Genomic DNA, 14,399 nt, shown 5'->3' on the forward strand with positions numbered 1-14,399 from the left:
TATCTGAGTTCTTTCTCTGATGTCTCCATCTTTGTTTCGACCAACTTCCTACCACTCACACACGCAGACCCGCACCTCTGCTGACCTCACCAGAAAACAACTCAGCACCATCTAGTGGACTGAAAAAGCAATGGATTTGATTTTTTATTTTTTTTTAAAATAGTTTATATCATAAAGTATCGATACTTTGAGTCCGTGTATCGACATAATATCGCCAGGAAAAATATCACGATACTATGCTGTATCGATTCCCCCCCCCCCCCCCCCCACACACACACACACACACACACACACACACAGCAAAACCATTGAGACTGACGAGGCAGAATTGATGCTTGTGAAATTTATTAACAGAAATATATATTTTTTGGTCCCTTCAACATTACAGTGACATTTAGTGTGGCGAGGCAGTAAAACTTGGGGGGGGGGGGGGGGGTGGGATGTAGAGGACACAGTGAGACGTAAACACAAAGTAAACGAGGCAGGAGCAGTTTAAAGGACACGGCTGAACAAAGGAAACGTTTTCTTGTTGTGCAACGTGAAAACAGTTGAAGGTAAAGACACAAAAACACGTTTCAGCCCCACAGTCCAAAACCTCATCTTCACATTTGGATTTCATGAAACAAAACTATGCAGAAGTGCATATTTTGACAGGTGCAATAGCTTCTAACAGAGGAGAGAGAGCTAAACAGAGAAGTTAAATATATTCCCGAGTTAGTTGCCACTGCAGGGGGGGGGCGCGAGGGTTTGCTCAAATTTACAAAAAGTAACACATCCGTACTGCCAAAGTCAAATTATTTACAGCCCCTTTCTATCATTATCAAGTCTAAATCCTTAACTCTTCATCAAAGACAGTAAAACACTGTAGGAGAGACCTGAACCCCAACAGCTCCAATTAAAAACTGTTTGATTGGCATTTCAGTTATTTTGGCAAGTTGTCAGGTGGAATCTCAGCTTTAAAAGGCTTTTCATACCAAGTCAAAATTAAGTCTGGAAGGGAATTTATTAACGCTGCTAAAGAGGTAAACACTGTACCGGGACACGAACTGATTAAATGGGCTCTTACCCATTCCTGAGCCTCTTCTCTGAACACAAACAACAACCCGCAGACTTCAGCGGCGCCTCGGTCGTGGCGGCAGACATTATTTGGTGGCAATTCAGTAGCCAGCAGTCTTGTAAACACTTGAGACGGAGGAAACGTGAGACAACGACACACATCAGTAGGTAAAAACTGCTCTATGTAAGCTGTGGGCGATGGGGGAAGACACGGTGGCGATTCATTTGGCACCGTGGCAAATACAAGCCATTGTAAAAGCCCGGCAGGTTCCAGAGAGCCGCAGCGGGCCCTCTCCGTACACGTCAGTCTGTTCAGGAGGCTGCCCAGAGCCTCCATGGTGCTGCACAAACAGACCACCGCCTCCCGACCCACCCGTCCCCTAAAAATCACACAACCAACCACCTCGTCATTTAAAAATCAAAAAACTCGGGAGTGCTCACTGCTCCCCTCTTCCAACTCAAGCACGGACAGCACCACAGACACAGAGCCGACCCGCAACAAGGTTCACTCTAAAAACCTTGAGCATTTATGTGGCGACTGCAAAGGTGAGGCCAACTCCCAAAACATGGTGGAAATAAAAGACTGATCTTAAAGAATGTCTTAACATCTTCTGTTCCCGTCTGCACCTCCTGGGCTTACACCATGCATAGACTCATTTATGCACACCATGCATATTTCACACCACCTACTCCAGTGTAAACCACACACACACACGCACACACACACACACACACGCAGCTAAAAAGAACACAAACGCAGCGGCTGCTGGCTGAAGCCGATCAATCAAAGTAGATCAGAGTTCCTGCTGCAGGAGCACACATCTGGCCGGAGTGCTCCGGCGTTCGGGCCTTCTTTAGTGGCCCCGGAGAGACGAGCAGAAATCTTTGCAATAAATGAAGTCAAAGTACAACAAGAATAAAATAATTCCTGAGAGCAGTGCTCGTCACAATCTCAATCTAAACCGTGCCACCGATGCATTAACTGTTCAAAAACGGTTAGCTTCCGTTCACAAAAGCCACAGCCTGAACAGCAAACACCAACGAGCAGTTACATTGAATTGCCCCGAAAATACACCAAACATTTAGGCCGATCTCCTCCACAGACAACTAAATCCTCTGCGTACCAGAACAGGAACTGAGAATACTGTCGTGAGGCTACTTAGCAGACAGAAGATGAAGACACATCTAAGAACAGGTGCCTCTTAAGAAGACTGAAACGGGTGCTTAGCGTCCGGGTTGGACGACATGTCTGTCGTTTCCTACGAAGCAAAATTTCACAGGAATTTAGAAATTAATGTCACAAACGAAATGAACCATCTCCAAGGGCTACAGCAAGGAAGTAGTACACAGGGAGGTCCCTCAATGTGGTTCATGACCAATATATCTTCATCAACCTTCTGGTATTTGTCAAGTGTATGATCGGAGAACGAGGGATACTACATCTCTTGGATTTAACATAGAAAGTCATCCCCAGCACTAATGCTCTGTGTACAGTGGCAACCAACTCGTGTTTAGACTCTTCACTCAGCGAGTCTTCTGAGACACAACGCGGCTCTGAAGTGAAGACGCACATGGAAATATAATTCAACTCCCCTCGAGGTGAAATCAAACGGGCTACAGTCGATGCATTTGGCAAAATAAAGAATTGCAGAAAACCTGCAAGAAGTAAATCACAGCTTGGTGAACATCATCGGAAGAACTCACGGATCGTGAAAGAAGCAAACAAAAAACAAGGAACAAAGATGGCCGATGAGCGATGAAGAAGAAAGCAGCAGCCTGGCGAAGGACGCCGAGGAGACACCGACGCTCCTCTGTGGTCACTTCTGTGTGTTCACTGGAAGCTGGTCAACTCTCGTATTTAGAGTTACACTACGTGTGCGCTAGTATTGCTGTGTGTGTGTGTGTGTGTGTGTGTGTGGAGGATCAGAGGCCGGCTGTGAATGAGAAGTTGGCGGCTAGCTTAATTCTGCTGCGTGTGGCTCTTCTGCTGGGACTGTCCACGGACACGGTGCACGTCGGGTTCGGCGGCGGTGAGCGAGGTCTGGAGGCGGCGGAGTCGTCTGTGAGGCCGGGCCGATCAGATGGGCCGTCAGTAACGGCCGCCACATCAGGGTCACCGCCCACTGAAATCACACATCTCAGAGATCAGCAGCCGAGCCGCAAAACGCACAAGTCAGAGACGCGCTGACCGTCTTACAGCGCACGTCATGTTAGCAGAAGATTACCGTTAAAATGAAAACTCTGCCGCCTCTCAGTCAGAGGAAAGTGACTTTAAACAGAACAAATGATGTTAAACTCTCAGTATTCCCAGGACGATGAGTTTAAAACGCATCACAAACAGACCTGTTGGAGTTCTTTCCTCAAAGTGAATCAGGTCCATCTCCTGGAGGAGAACAGGGTCTGGGTGGAGCTGAGGCGACGGTAGGCTGGACGGTACCGGACCACACAGTAGATCTACCGGCGACGTCAGACGAAGCAGCTCCGACTCTGCTGCACCGTCGCCACCTGGCAGGTAGAAAGAGCTCGGTACGGTTTCATCTACATGTCATCGGATCAGAAGCGGAGCAGTATTTTCTTAATAACAGAAACTAAACGGATCTTGAGCGCCCGTGTGACCCGTGTTACCTGGACTCTGGGTTCCAGAGGTTGCGTTGCTCACGGGGCTGTCTCGTGGGCTCTCCGTGTTCTCTCCCGGCTGGGGGCTGTGAGGGACTGAAGGGCTCGCCCTTGCTGAACAAAGCACACAAACACCTCCCTGTCATACAGCTTCCATACATCAGTGTCGGTGCCTCCTCAAAACATCACTTTCAAGTGTTCCCATGGAGCACCTACAGTCCTGTCCCGTGTCGTATGATCACCTCAGCACGCGGCCATCATGGACGGCCTGTATAGACTTCAATGAATGAAGAGTCGTCTCACCTTTCATATCGTTCTTCAAAACGATAATCCTCTTGTGACCGTGCCCTTTGATCCAGACCACCTGATGACGCCACACAAAACATATGCAGAGGATGCAGCGTTACGCACGAACGACGTTCATAATGAGCTCTGAGTCAAGTGTGAGAGTAAACCAACACTCGTCTGAGCAGTCGACACGGACGTACGTCGGTAAACGTTGAATGAAACGTAATCCCACCTGCGGAACGGCGCCGAGCAGCTCGTCGGTGCCGGTGTATCCGTAGGAACGTGATTCAAGGCTGCAGCCTGTGAATTTGTTGTAAGCCCCCTGGAACTCCGTCAGGAAGATCTGGTTGTAATGGTAGGTGTGGAGCAGGCCGCGCACGTTACGGGCAAACTGGTAAAGTCTGGTCAGCCTCACCCACTCCTCACCGGAGCTGCTGCCGCCGCTGCTGCCGGCTTTGTTGTCACTCTCTTCATCGTACAACTGAAAGAAGAAACATCACACAGCGTCAGAGTACAGGTGAACCACGCAGTAACAATGGAGCCACGTTGACAGACGATGCGACTAGCACAGGAACACGTCGACACTCACCTCCACGAGGTAGGGCAGGCTCTTCAGTAACTCGCTGAGCGAGAGGAACCCATATTCACACGGGTTGAGCGGGGCGCCGTGGACGGTCAGGTAGCGCTGACTCAGCTCCTCCACGCAGAGGCCCCGGGTGATTCGCTCCTCCTCTTGGGACATGAGCAGAGCCAGCAGCTGGGAGGTCAGCGAGCGCAAAGACTTCCTGTTGATCAGCTGCACTTCCCGACCCCCCGAGCCATCCGCAACCTTCAAGTTGAAAGAATGCGGCGGGTCGTTTATTATTCATAAAGACACTGGTCTTACCAAGTGACGCATATTTACAAAAGATCTACAAAAAAACTGATATATATATATATATATATATACACACATATTTTAAAACCATTAGAAGTTTCGTTACCTTGACAACGTGGCAGAGTTTGGTGAGCAGAGCCGGCAGGGAGCTGGCGTCGTAGTCCTGCAGGCGGAGGCCGTAACCGAAGGTCTTGCTGTACTCGGTGAGCAGCTGGCTGACGGGAAGGCTGGAGTTCTTCTGAGCCCGAAGCAGCTTGACCAGCTGAGCCGCCAGAGCCTTGATACGCTCCACTTCCGTCAGAGTCAGCACTTTCTCTTCACCACACTCCAACACCTGACAAGAGGCAGGACAGCAGTTCAATCAGTGTTCAGGCAGAGACAACAAAGAGGCATTCACACTCGATTCAATACCAATCATTTCTCTTGGCTGCACAACATGGACGAACCGTCATTACACCAGAAACGCACTTCCTCGTTGTTCAGGGTTGGTGCACCGAGGAGCACGAGGCAGTGAACTGTACAAACGGTGTTTCTAACTCACCATCACTATGCTGGGGATTGCCTCGAAGAGCTCCATGAGCTTGATGAAGCCGTAGTAGCTGAGTTTGCACTGACGACCGAAGTGATGGTGGTAGGTGGGGATGAACTTGCTGAAGGCCATTCGGCAGTGAGGCTGGTGACGAAGCAGGTCCACCACCTCCTTCCCAAACTGCTTGGTGCGCTCCATCTCCTCCACCGTACGCTCTGCAGGCACACGAGAGGGAACTGAATCATCCGCTCAGAACTATTGCTGCTCAACTGCTCGGGTGATTCCTCTGGAGTCACTGGGTACTTTTTAGTAACGTAAGCGGTTTGAACAGACCTCTCTTGGGAACAGAGATCACCGTATCCATGTCTTGATGTGCAACAGTGATGGTGGTGTCTGGGATCTCAGTCAGCAGGTCCATCAGGCCACATGTGCCGTAGTCGATTATCCTCCAGTCTCTAGAGAAGCACCTGATGCACGGGATCACATCACAAACATAACGCGGATGATCCATCGGATTCACAGGCAGACCCTCAGGTGAAGCGCTAGCATTCATCTGAATGAAACACAAAACACATTGTAAAGACATCTTCAGCGCCGAACTATGCCGACTGACCAATGGTACGCCTGCATGAAGTCCTTGATCGACACTTGTTTGCTGGCTTGAAATTTAAGTAGCTTGAGAAGGTCTTGGGTGAAGCGCTTCACTTGAGCGCGATGAGTCAGCGTCAGTAAACGCTTGGTACCCATTCCCAATATCTGGAAATAAAAACACACAATATGTAGAATACAACACAAAGAAAAGTACAAAGCTCCTCATGAACCTAAATACCTGCAGGACATGTGGCACCGCCTCCAGGAGCTCCAGCAGCTTGGAGTAGCCGTAGTCAGAGACGCGGCACTGCTTGGCAAAGTGATGGTGGTACGAGGGTATGAACTTGCTCACGGGCATGATGCAAGAAGGCTGACTCTTCAGCATGTCGATAATCTCACGGCTGAACTGGATGAGCTGTGGGTTGCCAACCGGACTCTTGCAGCGCTGAATCCATGGTTCTAAATGACAAAAAGAAGAAGTCAGGAATGGGTATGACCGGCTGGTACAAACAGCAGTAGGTTTGGCATTGTAGGAACCTCAAACAGCAACCTACCGGAGTTTGGTGCTGGTGGTTTGTTGTGGATCCACTTGATGACTTTGAAGCCATTCTGAGCGGTGATGACGGTGATACTGGCCACACAGGTGATGAGGTGCTCCAGAGGAACGCCGCCCTCCAGCGTCTCATTACCCAGCTGCAGACGGCTGAACTTTGCTGCATAGCAGTCTGGAAAACTACATGGAGAACACACTACATTACAAACCTTAAACGTGTGTGTGTGTTGCTTTAAAAAAAACACCAAACAACCCCAATAAATGAACACATGAATCAAAGAGCTGGTTGTAACCTGAGCAATGGAAGAGTTCCCTCATGCGACTGCAAAAGACTGTGCACCTCAGATGCTACGGTGCTCAGAGACATCACAACAAAAGGTATCTGATAAGAGTCAGGGTCAAAGTCAGCCTCACTGAGAAGGAAAAAGAAAAAGAAATGAGTAAGACAGTTATGGAGACATTCTGCTTCATTTGTAGGTCAGAGAACAGCGTTTGTGAGAATTGAGGTTGATGATTCAGTGTGAGACAGGATAAGAATGTCGTGGAATGTTCTGTGTCTAACCTGAAGTTGCGCTGTGTGTAGTGGTCTCTGCAGACCGGTTCGTGGTACTCCAGCTCCTCAAACACCACGGGGCTGCCGCTGGCAGAGGAGGAGCCGTCCTGGGACTGAGACGATCCCAGCGGACTCTGACGGATTTGGCTGCTGGGCAGTAGACACACAAGCCTCGAGCCGCCCTGTTCCCGCACTGCCACCACCTCAGGTAGTCGGTACAGATCCCCAACCACGAGCTTACGGGAACATCTGGAGAGGGGGGGGGGTAGAGGAGCATATCGTTTATAGTATCGCAAACTACTCTGGAAAGCATATCATCATTGTGGAATTGCTGCGTTACAAATGTTGTTCCTGTTTGAATGCAAGTTGAGACAAAGCTACTTACTTTTTTTCATAGATCTCTGTGAACTTGAAGAGGGGAAGGCAATTGGCAGGTGCATCTTGTAGAATGCTGATGATCTCTGTGCTGTATAATGAAAACGCTGACATTTACCCCCACGGTCCAAAACCAGAACATCGAGAGAAACCAAACTGAATGACACTGAACTGTACCCGAGCATGGAAAGGGATTTGTTGCTCCCACCAGTGATCAGAGACGCCTGAATGCGCTTTCCTCCGATCTTATACCGGTGCAGGCCACTGACAGCGCTTATGGCCTGCTGCAGGGACAACATCTGGATTGCGGCCTTCAGCTGATAGTCCGTGTGGGGGCTGAGCTCCACAGCTTTCACCTTAGACAAAACAAGTCACAGCACAAGGAAATGTTTTGAGACCGGCGCGAATCACGTGTCAAGCAGGCAACCTGCAAGCAAACTTTCCATCTCAAGGGACTCGGGCACGCTTGATGAACACATTCAACAGCACAACGGGCCTTTTTCACAGCAGTCATTATGCATCGTCACAGCAGGAAAAGCACAAGTGTCACGAAGAATACCAACGATGGCGCTGTTGTATTCAAGTGGACTCAAGTGAGCTTGAGCAAGCATGCACCAGCAGCCAGAAATCAGAGCAGCTAAACGGAATTTAACAATCGTTCTCATCTCTACACGTGGCAAATCAAATATCGTCCGTGAAAAAGGCTGATAACGTCACTGGAGTTGGCCTTACCCGTCCGTAACGCGAGAAGGTGTCCTGCAATGTTTGCTGCAGATCCTTGCGGGACATTCTGTAGTCCAGGTTGGCCACCTGGACCTCCGCCCCGTCTGAGAACGGTTCAGGTGGGCCTTCGGGACACGGGCTGCGAGAGGCAGCCAGGAGGGGTGAGGACCGGCTGGACAGGCAGGGCGATGCACTCCTTTTGTTAGAGAAGGGCAGAGACAACTTATCACAACTACCATTACAATGAATATTTTGAGGGTTTGGAGACTTTGTATGCTCTCGGTTAACGTATTGAAATATGACCCAATATGTCACCTGGAGGACCAGGAACCCTGAGACAGGATGAGGGGACTGAAGCTCCTGTGCAGGTTCAACTTGCTGAAGGCTGAGGGTGTGCTAATCTGGAACTCCCCTGAGCTCCGGTCCACGTGTTCTGCAGGGGATTCAGTCACACTGCGAGGGTACGAGCCCTCTCTTCTGCATGGAAAGATTAGAAAAGGACAGACGCATGTGTAAGAACCCCATCCTTCACTGTCCAGGGCTTCGAAATGCTCTTTTCTATTGAGACACCGTTAAACAGAAGTTTTTACTTTGCTGGAAAATAAAAACGTACTGCCTCCATGAGCAGATATTTTGGGTTAAAGCTCGTAGTTGCACATCTCAGATAATCAAAGGAATTTTCATCTAGTTATCAAATGACATTCTTCTCAGTCTAGTGTACCTCCTCCTGTACATGGATTCTCCAGAGAGGCCCGGCTTGGACAGCTGCTCCATGGCTCCCGTCTCACCATTACTGTGGGGGGAAGAGGAAGCAGCACGTCCTTTCTCCAGGTGGTAGAAGCTCATTCTGGCCTTGCCCTCCAAACTACCCAACTCCTAGACCAGACAGAGGCAGCAGCTGTCAATACTGGAGCTGTGGACTGGCTGGAGACTGTTGATGGATGTGTGTGTGTGTGTGTGTGTGTGTGTGTGCGTGTAGGTGTGTGTGTGTGTCAGGAACAATGGAAAAAGTTAGGAAATGGCAAAAACTGGTATTTGGAAGTTTAACGCGGGATGTGCATATAAAATCAACTGGCTGACTAGAAAACAGTCGTAATCAACAGCATAAATATTTGGAGTTTTGCCATCAACAGATTACGATTGTCATCACGTTGTAGTTGACACGTACTTTCGGACCCATTTATTGGTAAGCTGATGATAGTCATGAGTTTTAACTATAAATATTTTTGATGAACATAATGTTTAAGTTATGCATTATTCCCATTGTGCAGGTTAATTAGTTAATGATATTTCAATTCAGGTGCTGAATGAGATTATTTTTGGACAAACTCCAAATTAAAATGGATCTTTACTGTCCAACTACAGACAAATCTTAAAATGCCCATCCCTAGTTTTAGTCCATCTACACAGTAATCAGTGTGTGGGTCACTTCTGTCCAGTCTTCCACACAGATGGTCCGATGGTTACAATCAAGGCAAAGACATGCAAAGCCAGTCATACCGGCCACCCGAGATCAGTTTTATCAAAGCGAAGAAACCACGGGGGCCAAAGCAAAGGAACACAGGCTGGTTACTGACAGGAAGCAGAACATCAGCACCGATATGCTGGACAACAGTCAGAGAAAGGCACAAACGCTAGAGGCGGATTCATGCACGAATGTGATGAATGACCAATGAAAATGCAGGACAATACATGAAGCACTAATGACAACTAACGCATGCTAGCACAGGCAGACAAATGAAGCTCAGCGAGCAGCTCGAGGCGGTTAGTCAAAGCAGCAGTTGGAGGGACACTGGGCTGCAGACAAGGATAGAGGGCAACGCAGGTTATGGGGGAAGCAGGCACCGACGAGTCTGCTGACCTGATGGGGCTTGGCTGGAGCGCCACCGGGAGGCCCACTGCACCCCCTCCTGGGGCTGTAGGGCCTTTCAGGCACCGGGCCAGGGGCATGGCACGGGCGGGTTGCTCGCCTCGGCCTCCTGGGTGACCTCTGCATCCCCAGGGGCAGAAAGGAGGAGGATGGGGACGGGGGCGGGTCGAACATTAAATCCTGGTTTTGATAGGTTTTGGGAAGAGTCAAGTGATGGGGCCGAGACTCGGGCTCAGGACTTTCATCGTCTCTGGGCCGCGGGGAGAAGGAGATGCTGATTCGGCGGCCGAATACATCCTCATTTTCCATCCGCTTGCGGGCACGCGCAGCTGCCTCAATGCTGCCAAAGCGGAGGACCGCTGTGCCCTGGGCCACGCCCAGCACCTTGCCACCACAGTTGTCTGATAGGCGGCGTAGCCTGAGCTTCACAGCGTTCCGTAGGCTCTTGTCACAGTTGACAGGGAGGTTGTGCACATAGAGGAGGTTGAAACTGGGCTGAGGGAGGGGAGGAAGAGACAGCGTGCCTGTCTGGTTTGTAGGATTTACACTTAAAATCAAAGCAGCAGTCTTCCTTTTAGTTGAAAAACAAGTTGAAGAATTGCTCAGAGTAATATAGATAAATTGTATTGACTCCTAAAAGAAAAATTGGGGTGAGTAAATAATTGTGAAGATGATGAAATTCACATTCCAACTGCCTGTCTGCCCTCTCGGTAAGTCCACACTGAAATAAAATTCTTCTTGGTTACATTTGCCAGCAACTACTTACCTTATTTAACACAAAGTAGATCTGAAACAGAAAAAAGTTCAGTCCTAACGAAGCATTTGTGAGGCCTACCTGTGCTTTGACAAGCATGCGCGGTGGCAGATCAGCTGTGATCTCCTGGAAGGCCACGTGGCGGTGGGCATGCTGCAGGAGGGCTGAAGACGTGTGGCTGCCATGGACCAGGATCACCTGGAAGCCATGGCGGTGACGCAAGTCACTCAGCTCGCTGGCAAAGTTCACGTCCGCTAATAGAAAAGATAACGCGCGTCGTTACAAGAACCCTCGTGGCGGTCGAGGCTGTAGTTTATCAGTGAACCGGAGCTGAAACTCACAGGACACGAGGACAACGGTCGCCGGTGCAGTGTGGGTCTCAGCAAAGCGTCGGAGGCTCTGGCGAAGCTTGTCGTCTGCAGCATTCTTGGCGGTGGCGTTGATATGTGCAACAGTAACCTGATGACACAAATTCAGCAGTTTTTTTGGGGGAAATTACTGGACATGTTTGTGTCATTTTATGGAGGTCAATGTCTGACATGAAAATAACTTTAACATCAAAAAGGTGGTTTCATAGTATTTCTTTTTCTGAAAGATCCAAAATGCAGTATTCAATTTGGCACAAAATAAAATTGAATAGTGCAAAGATGCCTCATGTCAGCTGAGGTGCACTGCTTGTCTCTATGCAGCAGCACACTCTCTCCTCATTGACAACAGATGACAAAAAGACATTAGCGCACACAAAGAAACACTGAACGAGTCCTAACTTAAGGTAACATGACAGCATGACCAACTCTGCCCATCTTAAACTGTAGCTCAATGGTATTCTTTCAGGGTGTAAATGTCCCTCATCAATAGCGTAAACGTGCAAAGCACGCAACGTGATCTTTGCTGGTACCTGGCAGTTGTTAAGCTCTTGGATGACGGCTTTACTCTCCTTGCTGATATCACAGACGCAGATGAATTCTGCCTCGCGGTGGCCCTGAAAGAAATGGCTGCGAATACGCTGGACCACAGCGCCGGCAGAGCGTCCGCTCGGCACGTTGCAGTTCTCGATGTCCCAGAAGACGCCCACCGGAGGGATGTTTTCAGGACCGCCGTTCTCTGGAGAACCTAACACACAGTTTGCAAACAATCATTCTAAAAACACACTTAACAGTAAACATGCAGGAATTCAAAATTGTCAAGTAAAGAGTCCACTAACCATACTTCTGGCCAGTCCTGCCATGATTGGCCGATGGCATGAGCATCATGGCATCAGACGAGGTGCCACAGCCATTACAGATGGGAATAGGGATCGGAGCAGTGTGGGGAAGAGGTGCATTGGGCCATACCTTTTCAGAGTCGGACACCAGACCATTCATGGGCTGCAATTAGGTACAAATCAGTACAACAGTCGAGAAAATAAATAAAACTAACATCAAGCAATACTATCCTAAATGCATATTACACCACACACACACATAATGCCGGTCTCACATGGCGAGGTCATCCAACTTGTATAGAATAAAGCTACGTACAGTGATCTCTACGGTACACAAATACAAGAGAGAGGCCACAAGTATTGACGTGAACTCTACCAACCTTCAACAGGCACTCCTGGCAGTAGTGCGCCCCCTTCACACAAACCGTGCGTTCTACATTTAGGTGCATAGGATTAGAGCAGAAGTGTGCCGAGGTGGTCGTAGTGGTGATGGTCGGGTGATCACCGAGTGTGGTTCTCTGGGATCTTCTGGCTGATGGGCAGCAGTCCACACCACAGGGGTAGTAGCCAGAAGAGGCCAGGCAAGAGCCATGCAAGGGAGTGGGTAGAGAGGAAACACAGGGGAGAGAGGAAGCCAGGGGTGCCGAGGAGTGAAACAGGCTGGGTGGACTGCATGTTAGAGGTACAGCTGGGTACGTGTGCAGAAGCCCTGAGCAGCAGGAGAGGTAGGGTTGTGATGAAACAGGCTGAGCGGTGGCGACAGAAGAGGACAGTGGCGGTTTGTAACCAAGAGTGGGCAAAGAATCCAGAACTTCACCTCCGCTTCTGCAGCTAATGTGTTTATAGTGATGAACAGACGACGCTACAGAGCAAAGGCCTGGCCTGCCGATGCTGCTGCTGGTGGGTGCTCCTAGAGAGCCTGGAGCCATATAGAGCGAAACAACACCAGCAATGCTGCTGCTGGTGTCAACAACACTCCCACCACCTGATGACCCATAGCCGTCTGTGCTGCAGGAGTCACAGTGCGTGTAAATGCTTACGTTAGGGCTAGCCCCCTCTTGTTGCAGCTGTGACTGGGGCGGTTGCTGGTGCGACTCTTGTGTAAGCAGAGGAGGAGGAGGCAAGCAGGGAGGAGGCATAGCGAGGGGGGCCAGAGAGAAGGGCTGGGATGATTGGGAAGAGGACGTATGGTGTGGAGGAGGAGGGACATCTTTCAGTTCCAGCACGGCCTTTCTGCTATCCATGTACGTGTTCTGTAACATACAATGACCAGCAGATTATTTCAAGTTAAGTTTATTATCATGGTCACCTGCAAAAGGCAGACAACAGTTCATCTAAATAACCTGAATGGGTGTGCAATGGTATTAACAGCACCCTCAAAGCACAAGACAACTGCGGCAACGATATTTAACAACTTCACATGGCGTGAAGTAGAAAAAAAAAAAAAGAAAAAAGAAAAAAAAAGGTACTGTGCCATCTCTGCCAACACTTACATGCTGAATTGAATGTATACCCCAGCATCTCCAAATCTGCCGTTTGTTGATCAGCTGATAGACACAATGTCATGCCTGCGGCTCTAATTATTCATGTGACAAGAGCACCATTTCAGCGTAAAATTAAATTTTTTTTAATTTCTATGTAAAACACAAGTTGCTGTGTTTCAATTTGTCCCTGGTTGAGTTGACACAACAAGGTTGATTGCAATTCATGTTACGGTAACAGATGACAAATATGAAATAAAAAAATATTCCACCGGATTGTTGCCTAGAACCGCATCTCTGATGACGGTCCTGAATATTGTTCTGTTAATTCAGAGTTCACAATACAGACTGATTAAACTTCCTCCACTCTCCCCTACATGTCTGTGTTTTACTGAGGCCTACGCCTCTGAATACCTGGACTGTAAACAGATAAATACTTGCTTCTTTGTCCGCGTGATGAGCCGAGGTTGTCTCATTGGTGGGGAAGCAGTCTTTGAGTTTCCATAGCAGGGTTGAGGCCTCCGGTTTGGGGTGACTGAGCCATGGGAAGGGTCTAGAGCTGCATATGGATCTCTCCTTTCCCAGTCCTTCCATTCCACAACCCAGAGAGGTCTGTCACCATACTTTCACCTCTCTCATGCTTTGCTGTAGAGAGGAAACGAAAGTTAAAAGTTCACACTCGCTGGCAGCTGCATAAGTAACGTTGAAGTCACAGAGAAGTCAAGCGAGACACTAAAACCTCACAGACTCCTCTAGAAAGCACGGGTCTGGTCACGCAGGTGCGTTCGACTCAGCACAGCTTCGTAACGAATGTTTAAATCAACAAAGGGGGCACGTCATTATGTAGGACATGCACAGAGTTGGCGAGTTTGGACTGCTTAGCTTGTCTGAAGTAACGCTACAGAACCGTTTCACCAAAGCGAATCAAG

General features: G+C 49.0%; 1 protein-coding gene across 2 annotated transcripts; it reads right to left on the reverse strand.

The window, feature by feature from the left end:
* Window positions 1-338: 338 nt before the first annotated feature.
* marf1 (meiosis regulator and mRNA stability factor 1) lies at window positions 339-13,233 on the reverse strand (the record flags this gene model as incomplete). Of its 2 annotated transcripts, none has more annotated exons than XM_079278065.1 (25): window positions 339-3,179; window positions 3,400-3,561; window positions 3,682-3,786; window positions 3,976-4,036; window positions 4,193-4,441; window positions 4,550-4,789; window positions 4,944-5,171; window positions 5,379-5,581; window positions 5,700-5,833; window positions 5,980-6,122; window positions 6,196-6,416; window positions 6,512-6,690; window positions 6,804-6,923; window positions 7,073-7,312; window positions 7,449-7,529; window positions 7,616-7,794; window positions 8,171-8,357; window positions 8,477-8,638; window positions 8,883-9,037; window positions 10,023-10,526; window positions 10,867-11,039; window positions 11,127-11,244; window positions 11,684-11,898; window positions 11,990-12,152; window positions 12,370-13,233. In XM_079278065.1, 25 exons carry the CDS (start codon window positions 13,231-13,233, stop codon window positions 2,980-2,982), a joined length of 5,286 nt encoding a protein of 1,761 aa, XP_079134191.1. In that variant the 3' UTR covers window positions 339-2,979. The 2 variants fall into 2 exon arrangements, with proteins under 2 accessions (XP_079134191.1, XP_079134190.1); XM_079278064.1 differs by having other exon boundaries at window positions 3,400-3,594.
* Window positions 13,234-14,399: the final 1,166 nt, after the last annotated feature.

This window comes from Melanostigma gelatinosum (genome assembly GCF_949748355.1).
Source record: "Melanostigma gelatinosum genome assembly, chromosome: 11".
NCBI lineage: Eukaryota > Metazoa > Chordata > Actinopteri > Perciformes > Zoarcidae > Melanostigma > Melanostigma gelatinosum.